This window comes from Zootoca vivipara, chromosome 6 (genome assembly GCF_965207765.1).
Source record: "Zootoca vivipara chromosome 6, rZooViv2.hap1.1, whole genome shotgun sequence".
Taxonomy (NCBI): Eukaryota; Metazoa; Chordata; class Lepidosauria; order Squamata; family Lacertidae; genus Zootoca; species Zootoca vivipara.
The window spans coordinates 49,937,615-49,952,908 of record NC_142589.1 but is presented as its reverse complement, the minus strand read 5'-3'; the positions used below and the strand labels follow the sequence as shown (position 1 = coordinate 49,952,908).

At 41.7% G+C, this 15,294-nt stretch overlaps 1 protein-coding gene across 4 annotated transcripts in view; it reads left to right on the top strand.

Moving 5' to 3' along the window:
* Positions 1–15,294, top strand: part of GARRE1 (granule associated Rac and RHOG effector 1) — a 62,565-nt gene that overhangs the window by 27,503 nt on the left and 19,768 nt on the right. For 3 of the 4 annotated variants that reach the window (XM_035118657.3, XM_035118654.3, XM_035118655.3), the window contains one exon: positions 9,771–11,090. In XM_035118657.3, coding sequence (XP_034974548.3) covers positions 10,608–11,090 — 483 coding nt within the window. In that variant the 5' untranslated portion in view covers positions 9,771–10,607. The remainder of the gene's footprint in view (positions 1–9,770; positions 11,091–15,294) is intronic. The other variant, XM_088672103.1, reaches the window with a different exon arrangement.

Sequence of the window (15,294 nt, the reverse complement as noted above, 5' to 3'; positions counted from 1 at the left end):
ATGACATATCAAAGCCAAATTGAAATACAGAATTTTAATACCAACAGGTACTTTAAAAAGTACATTGTGTTCTAGGGATATGTCTAAAAGATTAACCACCTGATTCTAAGTATAGCTACTCAGAAGTAACTATTGTTAATTAGGGCTACTTTGGCCTATTTTTTCAGTTGTGTGTAAATAAAATAGGGGGGGGGGGCAGGCAGGCAAAAACCAAGAAAGGTGAGCCCTAGGGGCCAAATTAATCTCTGATTTTGATTAGAGCAGTGATACTGGAGAAAGGGGGCATTTAATTCCAGTGACTCTGAAACTCTTGTTTGATCAGAAGGAGGAGGAATACAGTAGCTGTCACCTATATTTTCCTCCCTGAGTGTAGACTAGCAAACAGAAACTGTGGTGGGGGGTAAGGGAAAACACATGGGGGTGGAGGAACACACCATGATGCTGGTGATTGAGTATAACAGTGTTTCTCAACCAGTGTGCCTCCAGATGTTTTGGGACTACAACTCCCATCATTCCTGACCACTGGTCTTGCTAGCTAGGGATGATGGGAGTTGTAGTCCCAAAACATCTGGAGGCACACTGGTTGAGAAACACTGGAGTATAAAGCAGGCCAGGAAGGGGCTCTGATTCTTGCAGAGTGGAAGCACAATTAAGGTAAAGGTAAAGGGACCCCTGACCATTAGGTCCAGTTGCAAACGACTCTAGGGTTGCGGTGCTCATCTTGCTTTATTGGCCGAGGGAGCCGGCATACAGCTTCTGGGTCATGTGGCCAGCATGACTAAGCCACTTCTGGCAAACCAGAGCAGCGCATGGAAACGCCGTTTACCTTCCCACTGGAGCGGTACCTATTTATCTACTTGCATTTTGATGTGCTTTCGAACTGCTAGGTTGGCAGGAGCAGGGACCGAGCAACAGGAGCTCACCCTGTCACAGAGATTCGAACCGCCGAACTTCTGATCGGCAAGCCCTAGGCTCTGTGGTTTAGACCACAGCACCACCCGTGTCCCTTAGGAGAACCATTAATGGATCTCCCACATCCTTTGTCATTATGCTTTCAAGCCAGTGTCAAACGATAATTTGATACATTTGAATTCCCTAGTGCATTTTAGCAAGTGTCTTAATCAAAAGAAGAACCTGCTGGATCAGGCCAATGGCCCATCTAGCCCAGCATCTTATTCTCATAGCAACAAACCAGATTCCTGTGGGGAAACCTACTCATAGCTGCCAAGTTATCCCTTTTTTTACAGGGATTTTCCATTATGCTGAATAGGCTTCCTCGTGAGAAAAGGGAAAACTTGGCAGCTATGAAACCTACTACCGTAGTAGCTGCTGATAGCCTTGTCCTCTATGAATTTGTCTAATCTTCTTTTAAGCCTTCCAAGTTGGATGGCCATTAGTGCCTCTTGTGGGAACAGGTTAATACTACAACTACTACTACTACTACTACTACTACTAGTATTTGTACCCTGCCAATAGCTTTCCCCCTCCACAATCAGTTTAAAAAGCTTAGACATGCTGTCTAGCAAACAATTTTAGTCAGAGATTCTGGACAATTTTTTGAGCCAATGAAATAAAATGTCAAAGTATATGTATATTTATTTGGGGAAGGCAACAAATCAGATTTGCAAAAAACAAAAACGTTAACTCGACTAGTTATGCTTAAACTGCTTGAGCAATTTTGGGTTTCATAACCTGTGCAGAGTTGCTTGCACAAAAGTTAGAGAGCATCTTTGATCATATTGGAAACAAGGCAACTTGGGGGTTAGACGTTTTGCCTGTTCCATATCATCAAGTTTGCCCTTTGAGTCACAGGAATAGCAGCAGGGCTGGGGAACCATTGGTTTTCCAGATGTTGCTGAACTACAACTGCCATCAACCCTAGCAAGCATGATCAGTGGCCATGGACAATGAAAGTAGTTGTTGTTGTTGTTTAGTCATTTAGTCGTGTCCGACTCTTCGTGACCCCATGGACCAGAGCATGCCAGGCACTCCTGTCTTCCACTGCCTCCCACAGTTTGCTCAGACTCATGTTTGTAGCTTCGAGAACACTATCCAACCATCTCATCCTCTGTCGTCCCCTTCTCCTTGTGCCCTCGATCTTTCCCAACATCAGGGTCTGTTCCAGGGAGTCTTCTCTTCTCATGAGGTGGCCAAATTATTGGAGCCTCAGCTTCAGGATCTGTCCTTCCAGGGAGCACTCAGGGCTGATTTCCTTAAGGGTTTTTCGTTAACCCTTCTCTTAGCCTTTACCATTTTTGTTGTTGTTGTTGGAAAAATTATAAATGTCTGTATCATGTGAGCACACTAATTTGAATATGATTGTAGAATTTGGATTGTTTTGGTGCAGAATTTGGAAGAGTGGGAAAATGCAGAATAGATGCATCCTTATATAAAGTGCATCAGTGTAATTGAAACCCCAAAGCTCAGTGTCTTACTTGGTTGGCAACTAATTTTAGAAAGGAGCTGTATTTTTGAATTGGACAACAGCTGAAGGGCTGACAACATTGTCTCTGCACACTAACACTTGCTGCACAGTCAGAGAGGCAGGCAAAGGATGCTACACCCTTTTTTCTCTCTTTCAGAGTGTGACTTGGGCAGAGTTTTCTCCTTATTCTGCATACAACTGTTGAAACATGGGCAGGCACCTCTTTCCCATCCCCTGTGTAGTGAAGAGTTTTTGGCAGAGCTGCCCCCCATCCTCCATTCTTATGTACTTCAGCTGCTTTGCTTTGAGTGGCAAAGCACATGATCAGCAACCCCTTGTGATGTATCAGTTTCTGGATTATATACATAGGATCAGGACTGAATGCTCCCCCACATTAAAAAAAAACATTTACACGCACAAAAATGAGACTCATAAGGTCGTGGGTTCAAGGCCCATGCTGGGCAAAAAATATATATCCTGCTTTGCAGAGAGTTGACTAGATGACCCTCGTGGTCCGTTCAAACTCTACAATTCTATGAAACAAGCCCCCTCAAAGCTAGTGCACATACAAAACTAACATGTCAGGCAGGTCCCCTTGCCTTTTCCCTTACATGCTAGTTAAGAGTGTACAGGGAGTTTTTATTCAATATTTAGTTCCTGCTCTGCACTAGTACAGTCAAACAGTTAATATAACATTATTAGTTATGAGCACCTTCAGTGCATAAGCCCTCTGCTTGTGTTTCCAGTTCACACAGAAGAAACCAGTTAAGGTGTATGATTAGGGGGATTAGGACCAGGGACTATAAATGGGGAAGCCTGATGGTTGTCAAGTGGCGCTTGATGAATGTGTGTTCTTGATATAAGTTCAGAATGTTCTTGAGTCCTGACTGCTGACTTCTTGAAGTTTGATTCAACTATAATTGCAATCTGTTGAGGGACACAGACACAAGTACCATTATTTTGCCTTCCCACTCTTTCTCCCTGCCTTTAAATCTCATTCATAATGTCACACTGTTGAAACTGGCAGAAAAAGCTTGCTCTCTTCTAGATTTGGAATATTACCGAAATCTTAAAGAATTTTTTGGACATCAGCTAAGTTGCTCTTTGGCTATAGTTTAGTAAGCTGATGATTTTTAGACCTTGCATGAAACTTTCCTCACGTTCCTTTTTTTAAGCCATGCTGATTCTTATGGGAAGCTTTCTTCCGATGTGTGTTTTGAGTGTGTGGATTCTTTTATTATGTGGAGAAACAGGTCAGAATAGTATGAAAAACCAAGGCCTTCCAAGACATTTTCCAACTTCAACTTGCCAGGCTCTTGAAATTTTCTCCAAATGAGTTATGACTGGCATTCCCCACGACTGAGAGTATAATGGAGTGCTTTGAGAGAGCCTTGTGCTTTGTTCAGAATGTTATTCAGCCTTCTAAATGAGTGGAATGCAAGTCCTAGTAAGCTAATGTGTTCACCTCATCTAAGCTGCTCAAAAATTTCATTTTTTTGCAAATAAAATGAAATTTGTCATTTTTCTGCACATATATTTGTGGTGTCAGACAAGGAATATTGTCTCTATTACTAGCCTTTCTCTCATTCAAGTTCCAGAAAAGTGGAAGTTCCAGAAAAATGGAACATTGTGTCCCCTGTAATATGGTTTTATATACAAAATATGGTTGAAAGAACTCAGAAGAAACTTAATGGTGGAGAGTCAACATCCATTTTTATTTGAATCTTTATGTTCAGATTTTTAAAAAATCTCTGTATAGAGGCTGGGTGCCATTGCTTTGCACTTTTCAATTACCAGAGTGTTCATATATCCTATGCATTTTTCAGAGTTCCAAACAATAAAGCTACCCATTTTTTCCTGCAGCATGAACTATATTTGTTAAAAAAGCAAAATTGAGTATTCTCTGTTTCTCCAGGGGTGCTGTGCAGCTTGTTAACATGGGAGCATGAATATTTCTCCACCCTGAAAGTAAAGCTCTTGCTATCCATAACACGAGGATAGGATGTTAGCACTACATGGGGTATTGTGAGAGCATTCTGCTAAAGGGAGAAATTTAGAGTTTTGAATGTGTGCAACAATTTTATACATGTTCTACAAAGTTTTTTTAAAGTCCTAGTGGGTTTATAGTCTAACAGACACAATGCAAATGTCAGAATGGTTGGGGAGGGTACGGGGGAAAAAGCTAATTCAAGCATTAATTATTCATAAAAGGGTATTTTAGTACCCTTAATGAAGTAGGTATCAGAAAGCTTGTGGTGCGGGATATTGACTATAGTTGTTGCTGCATCTAATGATCTTGATCCTGATGGTTCTGGGTTTTTTTCATAAGGCCCAGGCATTGAGGCTGGTGGAATCATGAGTCCTCAGATAGAATTAAAAGCGTTTTTTTCTGGGCAGTATATTACAGCAGCACCAGACTAGGATCTTCTGTTGTGGTCTGTTTGGAGATAGGAATGGGATGTGGTGGCTTGGGAAATCAAGACAGAGTGGTTGGAGGACTGGACTTTTGGGAATGGTTTATGCCAGCAATGACTTGCTTTTTTACTTGGTAGCCTGCATGGAACTACCGATTTTAATATTAATTAGTTTATTAAACTTATTAGTCACTTGTCACCCAACTGTCTCCAAGTGACTTGCAACATAGAAAAATATATGCAAATACATAATTTCATCCTCTGCTTCTGATCAGGCCTAAATGGATCAGAATATCAGGCTAGAATAACCCTTAAATGGGCAATTACATCTTTCCTAACTGCCTTGGCCTTTGTGCTAGCACAGGGCAGTCCAACTTTTCATACCAAGTGGGCTGAAGGGTACTTTGACACACTGCTTTGTCGTGTGGGGGCAGAGAACGAGGCCAAAATTTGGTGCCCCCCCCAAGTCTTCCCACTGCCTTCCCAAGCCAGCTTTGTGAGGTGCTGGATTTGGGGAAGGAGACATGAGGTTCTTGGAGGGTCCTAGATCCCTCTGAACTCCTTCCCAAAGCTGGGGAAGCGCTAACTGTGCTTTAGGAAGGGAGGATGGAAGACTCTAGGACCCTGTCAGAGTTCCCAAACTAGCAGCTTGCTTACCCTGCTTTGTAGTGGGGATGTATCAGATGTTGCTGAGGGCCACAAAAAAACCTTGAGGGACACACATTGGACCACCCTGTGCTAGCAGCACAGAACATTGGATGGTAGGAGTTGAGACTTCCTCTGCCCAGCTGTTACAGGAGAAACCAATCCAAGAAGTGCCTGGTTCAGGTGATGCAGGATCCAAAGTGTTTTAACTCCGAGATCTTAATTTAGACCCAGTTAATGTGGCTCAGATAATGTTGGCTGGAGGGGGGTGGGTTCTGCTCAAACAAGTTGGGATCCAGCCCAAGCCAATGCCTCATAGGAACTTTATGAGTGCATAACACTATGCTTGTACAGCTCCCATTTATTTTGGCGAATGTACAGGAAAAGAAAATGGCTCTTTGTCTTGTTTGCAGAGCATTCATTCTGCATGCTGTTTTCTGTCATGACTGCAGACCCAAGGCAGGGATGTCTTTGTATAGCTTGGTCAAGGAGGGGGTTCAAACTGTACTGGCAGGTGGCTTTTCATAACACGTGTGTGGGAAGCTGTTCCTCCTGAGAGTATCTCCTACACCCATCTTCCCTAGGCCTGTTCAGGTGATATCAGTGCCCAGGAGAGGTCTCAGCAGCTCCTAATGGTTCACACACAGAGAAAATGGCTTTTACCATAGTACACTTAGGTGGGTGGGTTTGGAAATTGTGCTTTTCCACCTCTTTTTTCATTTCCTCCTTTCCCCATTCTAAAAAAGATGGTGCAGTTTGCATTCTTAGAATAGATGCAGCCAATCTTCCCTTGCATTCTTCATAATCTGTAATCTTATGAAGGACTTGAAATTGGCAGAGCATATTCTTCTTCTTTTTTACTGTTCTGGACTGCTGGACATGTCAATGGAAAATCCTCTGTAAGACATCTGAAATACACCAGGATCCATAAGCTTCTGAGGATGAAATATGTTGATTGTTCCTCCTCTTCTGCAGAGGTTTGAAAATTTTCTGCAGAGGTTTCGGACTTTGAGTGTCCCAACCTAAGCATATAGTTATCTGTCCATGGCATTAAATCAAAGCAGATTCTCCTTCCCACAAATATTCTTTCAGTTATGAAACTTCAAGTCAGATTGAAATTGTATCTGTTTTTGTTATAGCACCCAATTACCATGCATAGTTTATCAGTAAAACTATGAATTTGAAAATTAGAAGTTTGGTTTTATATCTTTGTGATTTAAATCTAAAGCAGTGATTTTATTTGCCTTGTGTTGACTCCTTGTTATAGAACGCAGTGCTGTGGCCCAGCAACTCTGACTTTTTAGGATATTAGCTTCACAGAAGACTTTTCTTTGGCAATTTAAAAACCTACCCTAGGCATGTTTGTCTGCTGTCTTCTGGGGGGTAAGCAAGTGTTGATTTTGCTTTGTTGTAAACCACAGAGCCTAGGGCTTGCCGATCAGAAGGTCGGCGGTTCGAATCCCCGCAATGGGGTGAGCTCCCATCGCTCGGTCCCAGCTCCTGCCAACCTAGCAGTTCGAAAGCACATCAAAGTGCAAGTAGATAAATAAGTACTGCTACAGCGGGAAGGTAAACGGCATTTCCATGTGCTGCTCTGGTTCGCCAGAAGCGACTTTGTCATGGCTTGGACCTGAATCATGGACATTGAATCATGGCTTGGACCTGAGGTGTTTAGAGTCTGTATCCTCAGGCATAATCTTCCTTATTGAGGAGTCTTGTACATAATAATGAAGGAGCACTCTGCTGCTGCTGCTGCTGCAGGTGCAGGTGCAGCAGCAACAACAACAACAACAATCTGACTGGGTTGCCCCAGCCAGTCTGGGTGGATAATAATCTCCAGAAACAGGGAATAGTGATGGTGGATAGGGCAGATAGGGAAATGGTTCTTAGTAGAAGTCTAAATGAACCATCTTGGTGAAGCATAAAGCACTTATTTATAATTTATTATTAGCAGCAAAATTAAATTCAAGCTGGGTGGAGTATATTATAGATGGCAAAGGGGGAGAGTTCATACCTTTCCATTAAAATGGTTTCAAAAGACTAATGTCAGTGCTGTTGAAAAATCTCCATAAAAGAGCAGCCTTTGGCTATTTGTTGTGAGCATGGCAAGCCAGCAAAAGAGGAAGCTTTTTATAATAATCTTTTAGCTGTCTATAAATTTCATTATTGGAGTACCCTTCTTTAAAACCAAAAACCCCAGCTGAAAGAGGGAGAAATACATATTTTGCAGTAATTTAGCCTTCTTTCACCTCCTCTTCCTTTAATTGAACTGACTGCAGGAGTAATTTAAAAAGAAAAAAGAAAACAACCACTACCAGTATTTGCTTTGTTTTTTTGTTTTTAAATTGTGGATCTGTTTGTCAACTTGGGCTCCTTTGGGAGGAAGGGCAAGATATAAATTCACTAAATAAATAAAGCATTCTGCTGGATCAAAGAGTGGCCAAATATTGGCCTACACCAGCACCTCCACTCTTCCTTGTATCCTTAATCTAATTCTACTCATTTAGTTAGTTTATTTTATTTTATTTTAGTTGTTTGATTGATTGATTAATATACCACCCTTTTTCTTAAGATCCCAGGGTGGTTCACAGTATAAAATACAGGATAAAAAACATGAAAATAAATAAAACAAAACAGCAAAACAATACCCCCCTCCCATAGACACATTTTAAATGCAGTAGAATATTAATAAGCCAAAGGCCTTGTTGAAGAGGATCGTTTTTGCCTGGCACCTAAAAATATATAATGAAGGTGCCAGGCGAACCTCCCTGGGGAGAACATTCCACAAAGGGAAGCCACTGCAAAAAAGGCCTGTTCTTGTGTTGCCCCCCTCCAGACCTCACATGGAGAAGGCACACAAAGAAGGGCCTCAGATTATGAACTCCACGCCTGGGACAGGTTTCTATGGGGGAGAGACAGTACTTAAGGTATTGCAGTCCTGAACCATTTAAGGATTTATAGGTCAAAACCAGCACTTTCAATCAGGCCCAGAAACTAATTGGTAGCCAATGCAGTTGGTGCAATATGCTCAGGCTTTCTTGTCACAGTGAGCAACCTGGCTGCTGCATTGTGCTCTAGCTGAAGCTTTTGAACCATCTTCAGAGGCAGCCCTACTTATGATGTGTTGCAGTAATCCAACCTAGAAGTTACCAGAGTATAGACAACAGAAGTTACGCTATCCTCATCCAGATAGGGATGCAGCTGGGCCACCAGCCGAAGCTGATGGAAGGCACTCTGAACCACTGAGGCCACTTGTTCCTCAAGTGACAGTAGAGGATCCAGGAGTACCCCCAAGCTATGTACCTGCTCCTTCAGAGGGAATGTAACCCCATCTAGAGCAGGCATCCTCCCTGCCATCTGGTCTGAGGAACCACCCACCAACAGTACTTCAATCTTAGCCGGACTGCGGGATTTGTCATCTTTCCGCAGGGCCTGCAAGACAGAGCTGTTCCGCCTGGCCTTTGGGCTGGACTTAGTCTGACCCCTGTGTTTTCCTCCCTCATGGCTTGGATTTATGGACTACTTAAAATGAGGCTGCTTTTTAAATTTTAATATTGTATTTAAATCTGTATTTTAATTAATTGCTTTTTATGTTTTATTGTAATTTTATTGGTGTTAGCCGCCCTGAGCCCGGTTTTGACTGGGGAGGGCGGGGTATAAATAAAATTTTATTATTATTATTATTTATTATCTGGGTTGAGCTTCAATTGTTTGCTCTCATCCAGTCCATTACCAAGGCAAGACATCAGTTCAGCACATCCACTGCCTTACCCGCATATGTAAGGAGTAATAGAGTTGTGTGTCATCATATTGCTGACAACCCACTGGCGTCTGGATGACCCCACTCAGCATTTTCATGTAAATGTTAAATAGCGGGGGGTAAAATTGAGCCCTGAGAAACTCCGCACTGAAGGCTCCACGGAGTTGAAAAGCACTCCCCAAGTATTACCCTCTGGGAGTGACCATCTAAGTAAGACTGAAACTACGCAGTGGTTGTGTGCTTAACAGCACAATAGACAACTGTACAGTATTTTGTTTTAACATCCATTATTACAGCATCTCATTGAAATATACTAAATATATTACAAGTGGATGAATGGTTTAATAAGTAAGCTATGGATTGGTTTGTAAGTGAAAGGGACTCCATGAAAGCACAGAGAAAATAAATATGTTCAGATGTGTTCATAATAGTTTACTTCCAAAGAATTGTTCCCAGAGAGTTGGGACTTAGCACTTAAATAAAACAGCTCACTTACCTATAATCTTTTCCTCCCCCCCCTGCTTAGGAATGACCTAGAGGCCTTAAATACATTTTTGCATCCTTTGGGCTCTACACTCGAGAGAAGCTCCCTGAAAGCACTACTCATTGATGTTAAAAGGAAACTACCTCAGCACACGGAAGGCAAGGTGGAAAGACTTGCAATAAAAACAAAACAGTTTTTCTGAATAATGTGTTCTTGCAAAGTCTCCATGAAACAAATTTCCATATTTTTTTTCAGTATTAAGATGGGAAACTCAAACGGATTTGACTGACGGGCTCTGTCAAACCAAGAAGCTGTTAGATCTGCTGATGTGAAGGCTCAGTGGTTCTTCAAAGAAAGACATCTCTGTTAACAATCGCTGTTGAACAGTGATTTTGCTCATCCCCTCCTAATACTATTTGAAGCAGTTTCTATTATTTTACTTTGAAAAAAATTAAGTTCCTTCAGTGTAAATTAATGTTAACGTCAGGTGTCAAAAATGTGTTGGCAGGAAAACTGCAACAGATTGTTTTGGTTTTTTTTGTTTTGTTTTGCCCCCTGCTTTGAAATTGTATCCTGAGTGCACACAATAGAATGCTAAGTGGAAAATAAAGTATTTTTTAAAAAACTATCATAGCTAGCTTTTACAATTATAATTTGTAATAGCAGCAGTGCTGCATTTGAACACTGAATAATACAAAGACAGTAAACCTGCTGCCTTTCTCACTGCTGACACAAATTACCTATCTTTTTTGTTTTTGAAATGCCTCCTATGAAAATTATGTGCATACTCTACTACTGCTACACATAGATCTATTTCTAAGGGAGCAATTCAAGAGGAGGGATTGTTAATTCAAGGAACCTTTGGTCAAGTACTTCCTTATGTATTGCTGCAGTGCACAAGAAAGTAAAATGGACTACAAGCGGCGCTTTTTGCTTGGCGGGTCCAAGCAAAAGGTGCAGCAACACCAGCAGTATCAAGTGCCAGAACTAGGCAAGACTCTGAGTGCACCTTTAGCATCTCCAGCCACAACATCCCCTCTGATTTCTCCGGCTGCTGCTGGCGGCTGCAACCATGCGACTCCAATTGCAGACATCCAGCAGGGAATCTCCAAATATCTGGATGCACTCAATGTATTTTGCCGTGCAAGTGCGTTCCTTACAGATCTTTTCAGCAGTGTATTTCGGAACTCGCACTATTCTAAGGCAGCTATGCAACTGAAAGACGTGCAGGAACATGTCATGGAAGCAGCAAGTCGACTCACAGCAGCAATAAAACCAGAAATAGCAAAAATGCTCATGGAATTGAGTGCTGGAGCAGCGAACTTTAAAGATCAAAAGGAATTCAGCCTACAGGACATTGAGGTGAGTTAACACTGATAGCACTGATGATTTTCTGTCCATCTCCTTAAATTGCCTGGTATCTGTAAGACCTGAAGAGAAGGTTTAAGCCAGGGATAGGGAACCTGTGGTCCTCCCAGATGCTGTTGGACTCCACTTCCTGTCAGCTTCAGCGAGCACAGCCAGTGGACAAGTACAGCGGTACCTTCGGTTGCGGATAGGATCCGTTCAGATCCCGGGGTTTCCGCAACCTGAGGACCACTTCTGTGCATGCGCAGAGCACTTCTGCACATGCACGCATGGTGAAACCCGGTAAAATACTTCCAGGTTTGCTGCGCGTGCATCCCGAAGTTTACGTAACCAGAGGGTTAGGAAAATGGAGGTTCGACTGTATTATAAAAGTCCAACAACATGTGGAGGAGCCCATTCCAGTTTTGTGCTGTTCTAGTGAAGATAGAAAAAGTATTACCGTAATTACACATCTGCACCTGACTCATCTGCCTGATGTCTTAAAATGAGAGTGACAGCTTTATATTTTTAAAACAAAAAATTGAATTGATATGGCATATTGCAATATCTCATCTAATAATCTGAGGGGAAAAATTCCCCATATGCACAAGAGAAGCAGCCATTTAAATGTACAGTGTTTTGTGGAATCCTAAAGACAAAAAAGGTATGGCATAAACTTCTGTGGACTATAGTCCACTTTATCAGATGACTGGAGTGTGATCTTTTGTTGGCAAGGTATACACACACACATAGGTGTAAAGAAAAATGTAAACAGTAAGTTCAGAGGGAAATAAAGTATTTGAGAATTACATTGCAGCTTAAATGTGTATAAAATAAGCATAGGTACCGTTCAAAAACCACTATTGATTATTGTGTTCTGATTGAAAGAGTGGTGTAAAAACCCATTTAACAGATAACTAATCTTTGAAGCACCATGGTGACTATAGCTAAATGTAACTAAGGTACTGCAGAGTACATTCACTTAATGGATAGCTTAGGCATTCAAAGGAGCAATGAGTTTAAAAATACAAGTATGGAGATTCAGGATGGAGATTCAGGAACATGACACTTTTAGAGGCTTACGCAATCCAATGTATTCCTGAATGCCCTTGGGAAGTTTCTAGTTATCATGGCTGGCTTTGTCCTGCAGGATTCCATCTTGTCTCCTAAGCTGTTTGATATCTACTTGAGGCCATTGGCGAAAGCCATCTGGGAATTTGGCATGGAGTGCTTTCAGTATGCTTTGTTTCTCCTAGTCAGGTGAGGTAGTGGAAGTGCTGAGCTGGTGTCTAGAATTTGCAATTGAATGTTAATAAGCTGCAACTCAGTCCCAACAAGATAGAGGTGCTGTGGGTATGTGGGTTTTTTTGGTTCAGGGCGGGTGTGTGTGTGTGGATTCAACCTGTTATTGATGGAGTCATAATCCTCTAGAGTCTAGAAGAGTAGGGTGCCAGGATGCCTTTGGAGGCAGCCTTTGAAAACTGCCTAGAAACAACAGTCAGCTCAGAATACAGCTGCTAGGAATTTAATTGGGGAAGATCATTCCAATCATATCTGCAAAGTTTTAGAAGGGGATCACTTGCTACATGTCCGCCTCTGGCCAAATTTAGGGTGCTAGTGTTTCGTTTTAAAGCCCCAAACAGTTTGAACCTAGATATCTCAGAGTACTTTCTCCCATATCAACCTACTTGTGCTCTAGCTGATGTGTTTTGAAAAAGGATTTTGTGTTTTTAAGAAAGCGAGCTTGGCTGAATTATCCAATAGGATTGCCATTGTTAGCTACATCTTTAGGGGTTTTGTGTGTGTGTTCCTGTCACATCGTCTTGCCTTTAAGTATTTCAGCAGTAAGTAAAAAAGACAGGTGTCACTTTATTTTGGTTGCATAGCTGCAGTTGCTTGTGTCACATGTGCTACTTTGCCATCTGTACAGGACATGCATAAGTAGTCAGATGCAGGACATTCTTTTGGCTCAACTAAATATACATACAAGTTTTTCAACCTGATGGTGGGCTTTTGCTGTTAGAGAACATTGTAGAGTTCACTAACAGCTTCATGTCTTAGTGGGGTTTTAAATATGGGTCTTCAGCACTCTAGTCACCACATTGGCACACACAGTTCTCAACTAGAGAGAAGTGATAAAAACTGTTAAAAGCAGTTTCCGTCCTGGTAAGCCTCTGTTGTTTCTTAGGGTGTCTTTCAATGTGGCATGAGGCAGAAGTATCTCATTTGTACTCGTTTGTATCACATTTCCATGACTTGTCCAAAGCCTGGAGAAGTGTATGTTTTTCTTTCCATCCCTGTCTGTCTCCATCCCCTGAAGGGGGAAAGTAGTGTTGCAAAATACATTGAGACGTACATCTTTAAATGACGGTCACGAGTGCAAGTCATTCATGCTTCTGACCTGCATGATGTCTAAAGCTGCCCCCAAGAGTGTTCAGCTACTTCCCAAATATTTTCTCTTAGTAGCATGTTGTAAGCAAGATGATGACATTCAAAAGCCCTGACAGGGTTGTCTTTTTAAATTGGGGCTGCATGGCATGTTATAAAATTTTCAGGTACACAATATCAGTACTGCCTGTTCCCAGAATGCACAGCACAAAGTTTAAAGCAAGCACTATACCAGTATGCTGCAGGAACCCAGGCCCCAGGATACATCCACTGCTTACACATGGAGCCAAAAATGTATGTGATCTAACACATGTGTCACAATTCAGATTGTGTAACAGATAAATGAAAGTGGCCCTGGGATGGAAAAGAAGCAGAGAGAATCTCATCCTAGTTATATATTGTTACATTATAAAACACTCAATGGACACTTTAGCTGGTGTCCACAAACCTGCTTTGTTCAGCAGCACAGGAACACAGAAATCTGCCTGGTACTGAGTCAGACCATTGCATATAGCTCAGTATTATACTGACTGAGAGCAGCTTCCCAGCATTTTAGACAGGGGAGACTCCTAGCCCTATACAGTATCCCTGCCTCTGAGTTCTTGCTTGTGCTGCAGTTTGGTGGAGGTGAGAAGCAGCAGCAGTTTCTTCCATTTGTTGATTATGTTATCCAGGCTTTTGTGTAAATGTGAGAACAACTCCCTTCACTAGTGTTAGGTGTGGATGGTGAACACAGAGGCTGGCTCTTAAGTCATACCAGTCTACACTGCCACTGCCACCCCCCACCCCCACCCCCTTAGTTATAATGTTTTAGAAAGGGAACCAACACAGTAGATTTGAATTTGTATCACTTTTTAGAGTTGTACTTTCTTCAATCTTGCAAAATAGTCTTCATTACTTCATTACTGCAAAATGTGTTCTTGCTGTTTGCCTTAACCAGTGGCCCCCCAGAAGAAAGGAGCTTTTCTGTTGCAGTGTGCTCTAGAGTATCATCAGTTTCAACTTTTAAAATAAGCTTTACTAATAATTTGAGACAAGTAGCCCTTGGCCTAAATAAACTGAATTCTGTAAGAACCCAGAATCAGAGTGTCATTCTTTCTGTAAGAATCGTATTGACAGGCTTAACCATTGCAAGTTTGTGTGTGTGCACTAGCTGAATACTTCTTAAAATAAGGAAACTGCACTGGAGAGGCCAGTCGGCATACCTAAACTGTTCAGTTTAAACTTTGTACAAAGAGGGGAAATGATCGAATCATAAAGGAATGTTGAAGGGAGACTAGATGGAATGGGCAGGGAGGGGGAGACACTGCCACCAGCAGTTCTGCTTAAGTAGATTTAGCTGTTAGCATTTTGACAAACTCAGCCAGTAAATGAATTTATTAAAAGGGGAAACGTATTCTAAAAAGAAGTCACATATCTATTTGCCTTGCAATACTTATTTAAATTTATTTAAAGCATTTTTATCCCCCTCTTCAGCCGAAACAGGCTCCAGAGCAAGTTACAGTTATCAGTGATAATACAGTCTCTATCCTTGGGTTTACACTCTAAAAGGCACAAAAGGAAAAGGAATGGGGGGGGGAGAACAAGCTCTTAATTACAGAGTACTGTAATTTACTGGTCTTTTAGATGGAAGGGGCCATGCAGGCCTATGTCTCCCTCTCCTATAGCCTGATGGAACGGCTGCTTGTGCATGCTACATACTACAAAAATGAGGCAAACAAATGTACTTTACTGCAGTTATTGTGTATAGTGCATTTAACCACAGAATTCTCAAAACACTGGGTTGTAGCCAACTAAGTTATACTCAGAGTAGACCCATTGAAATTAATGG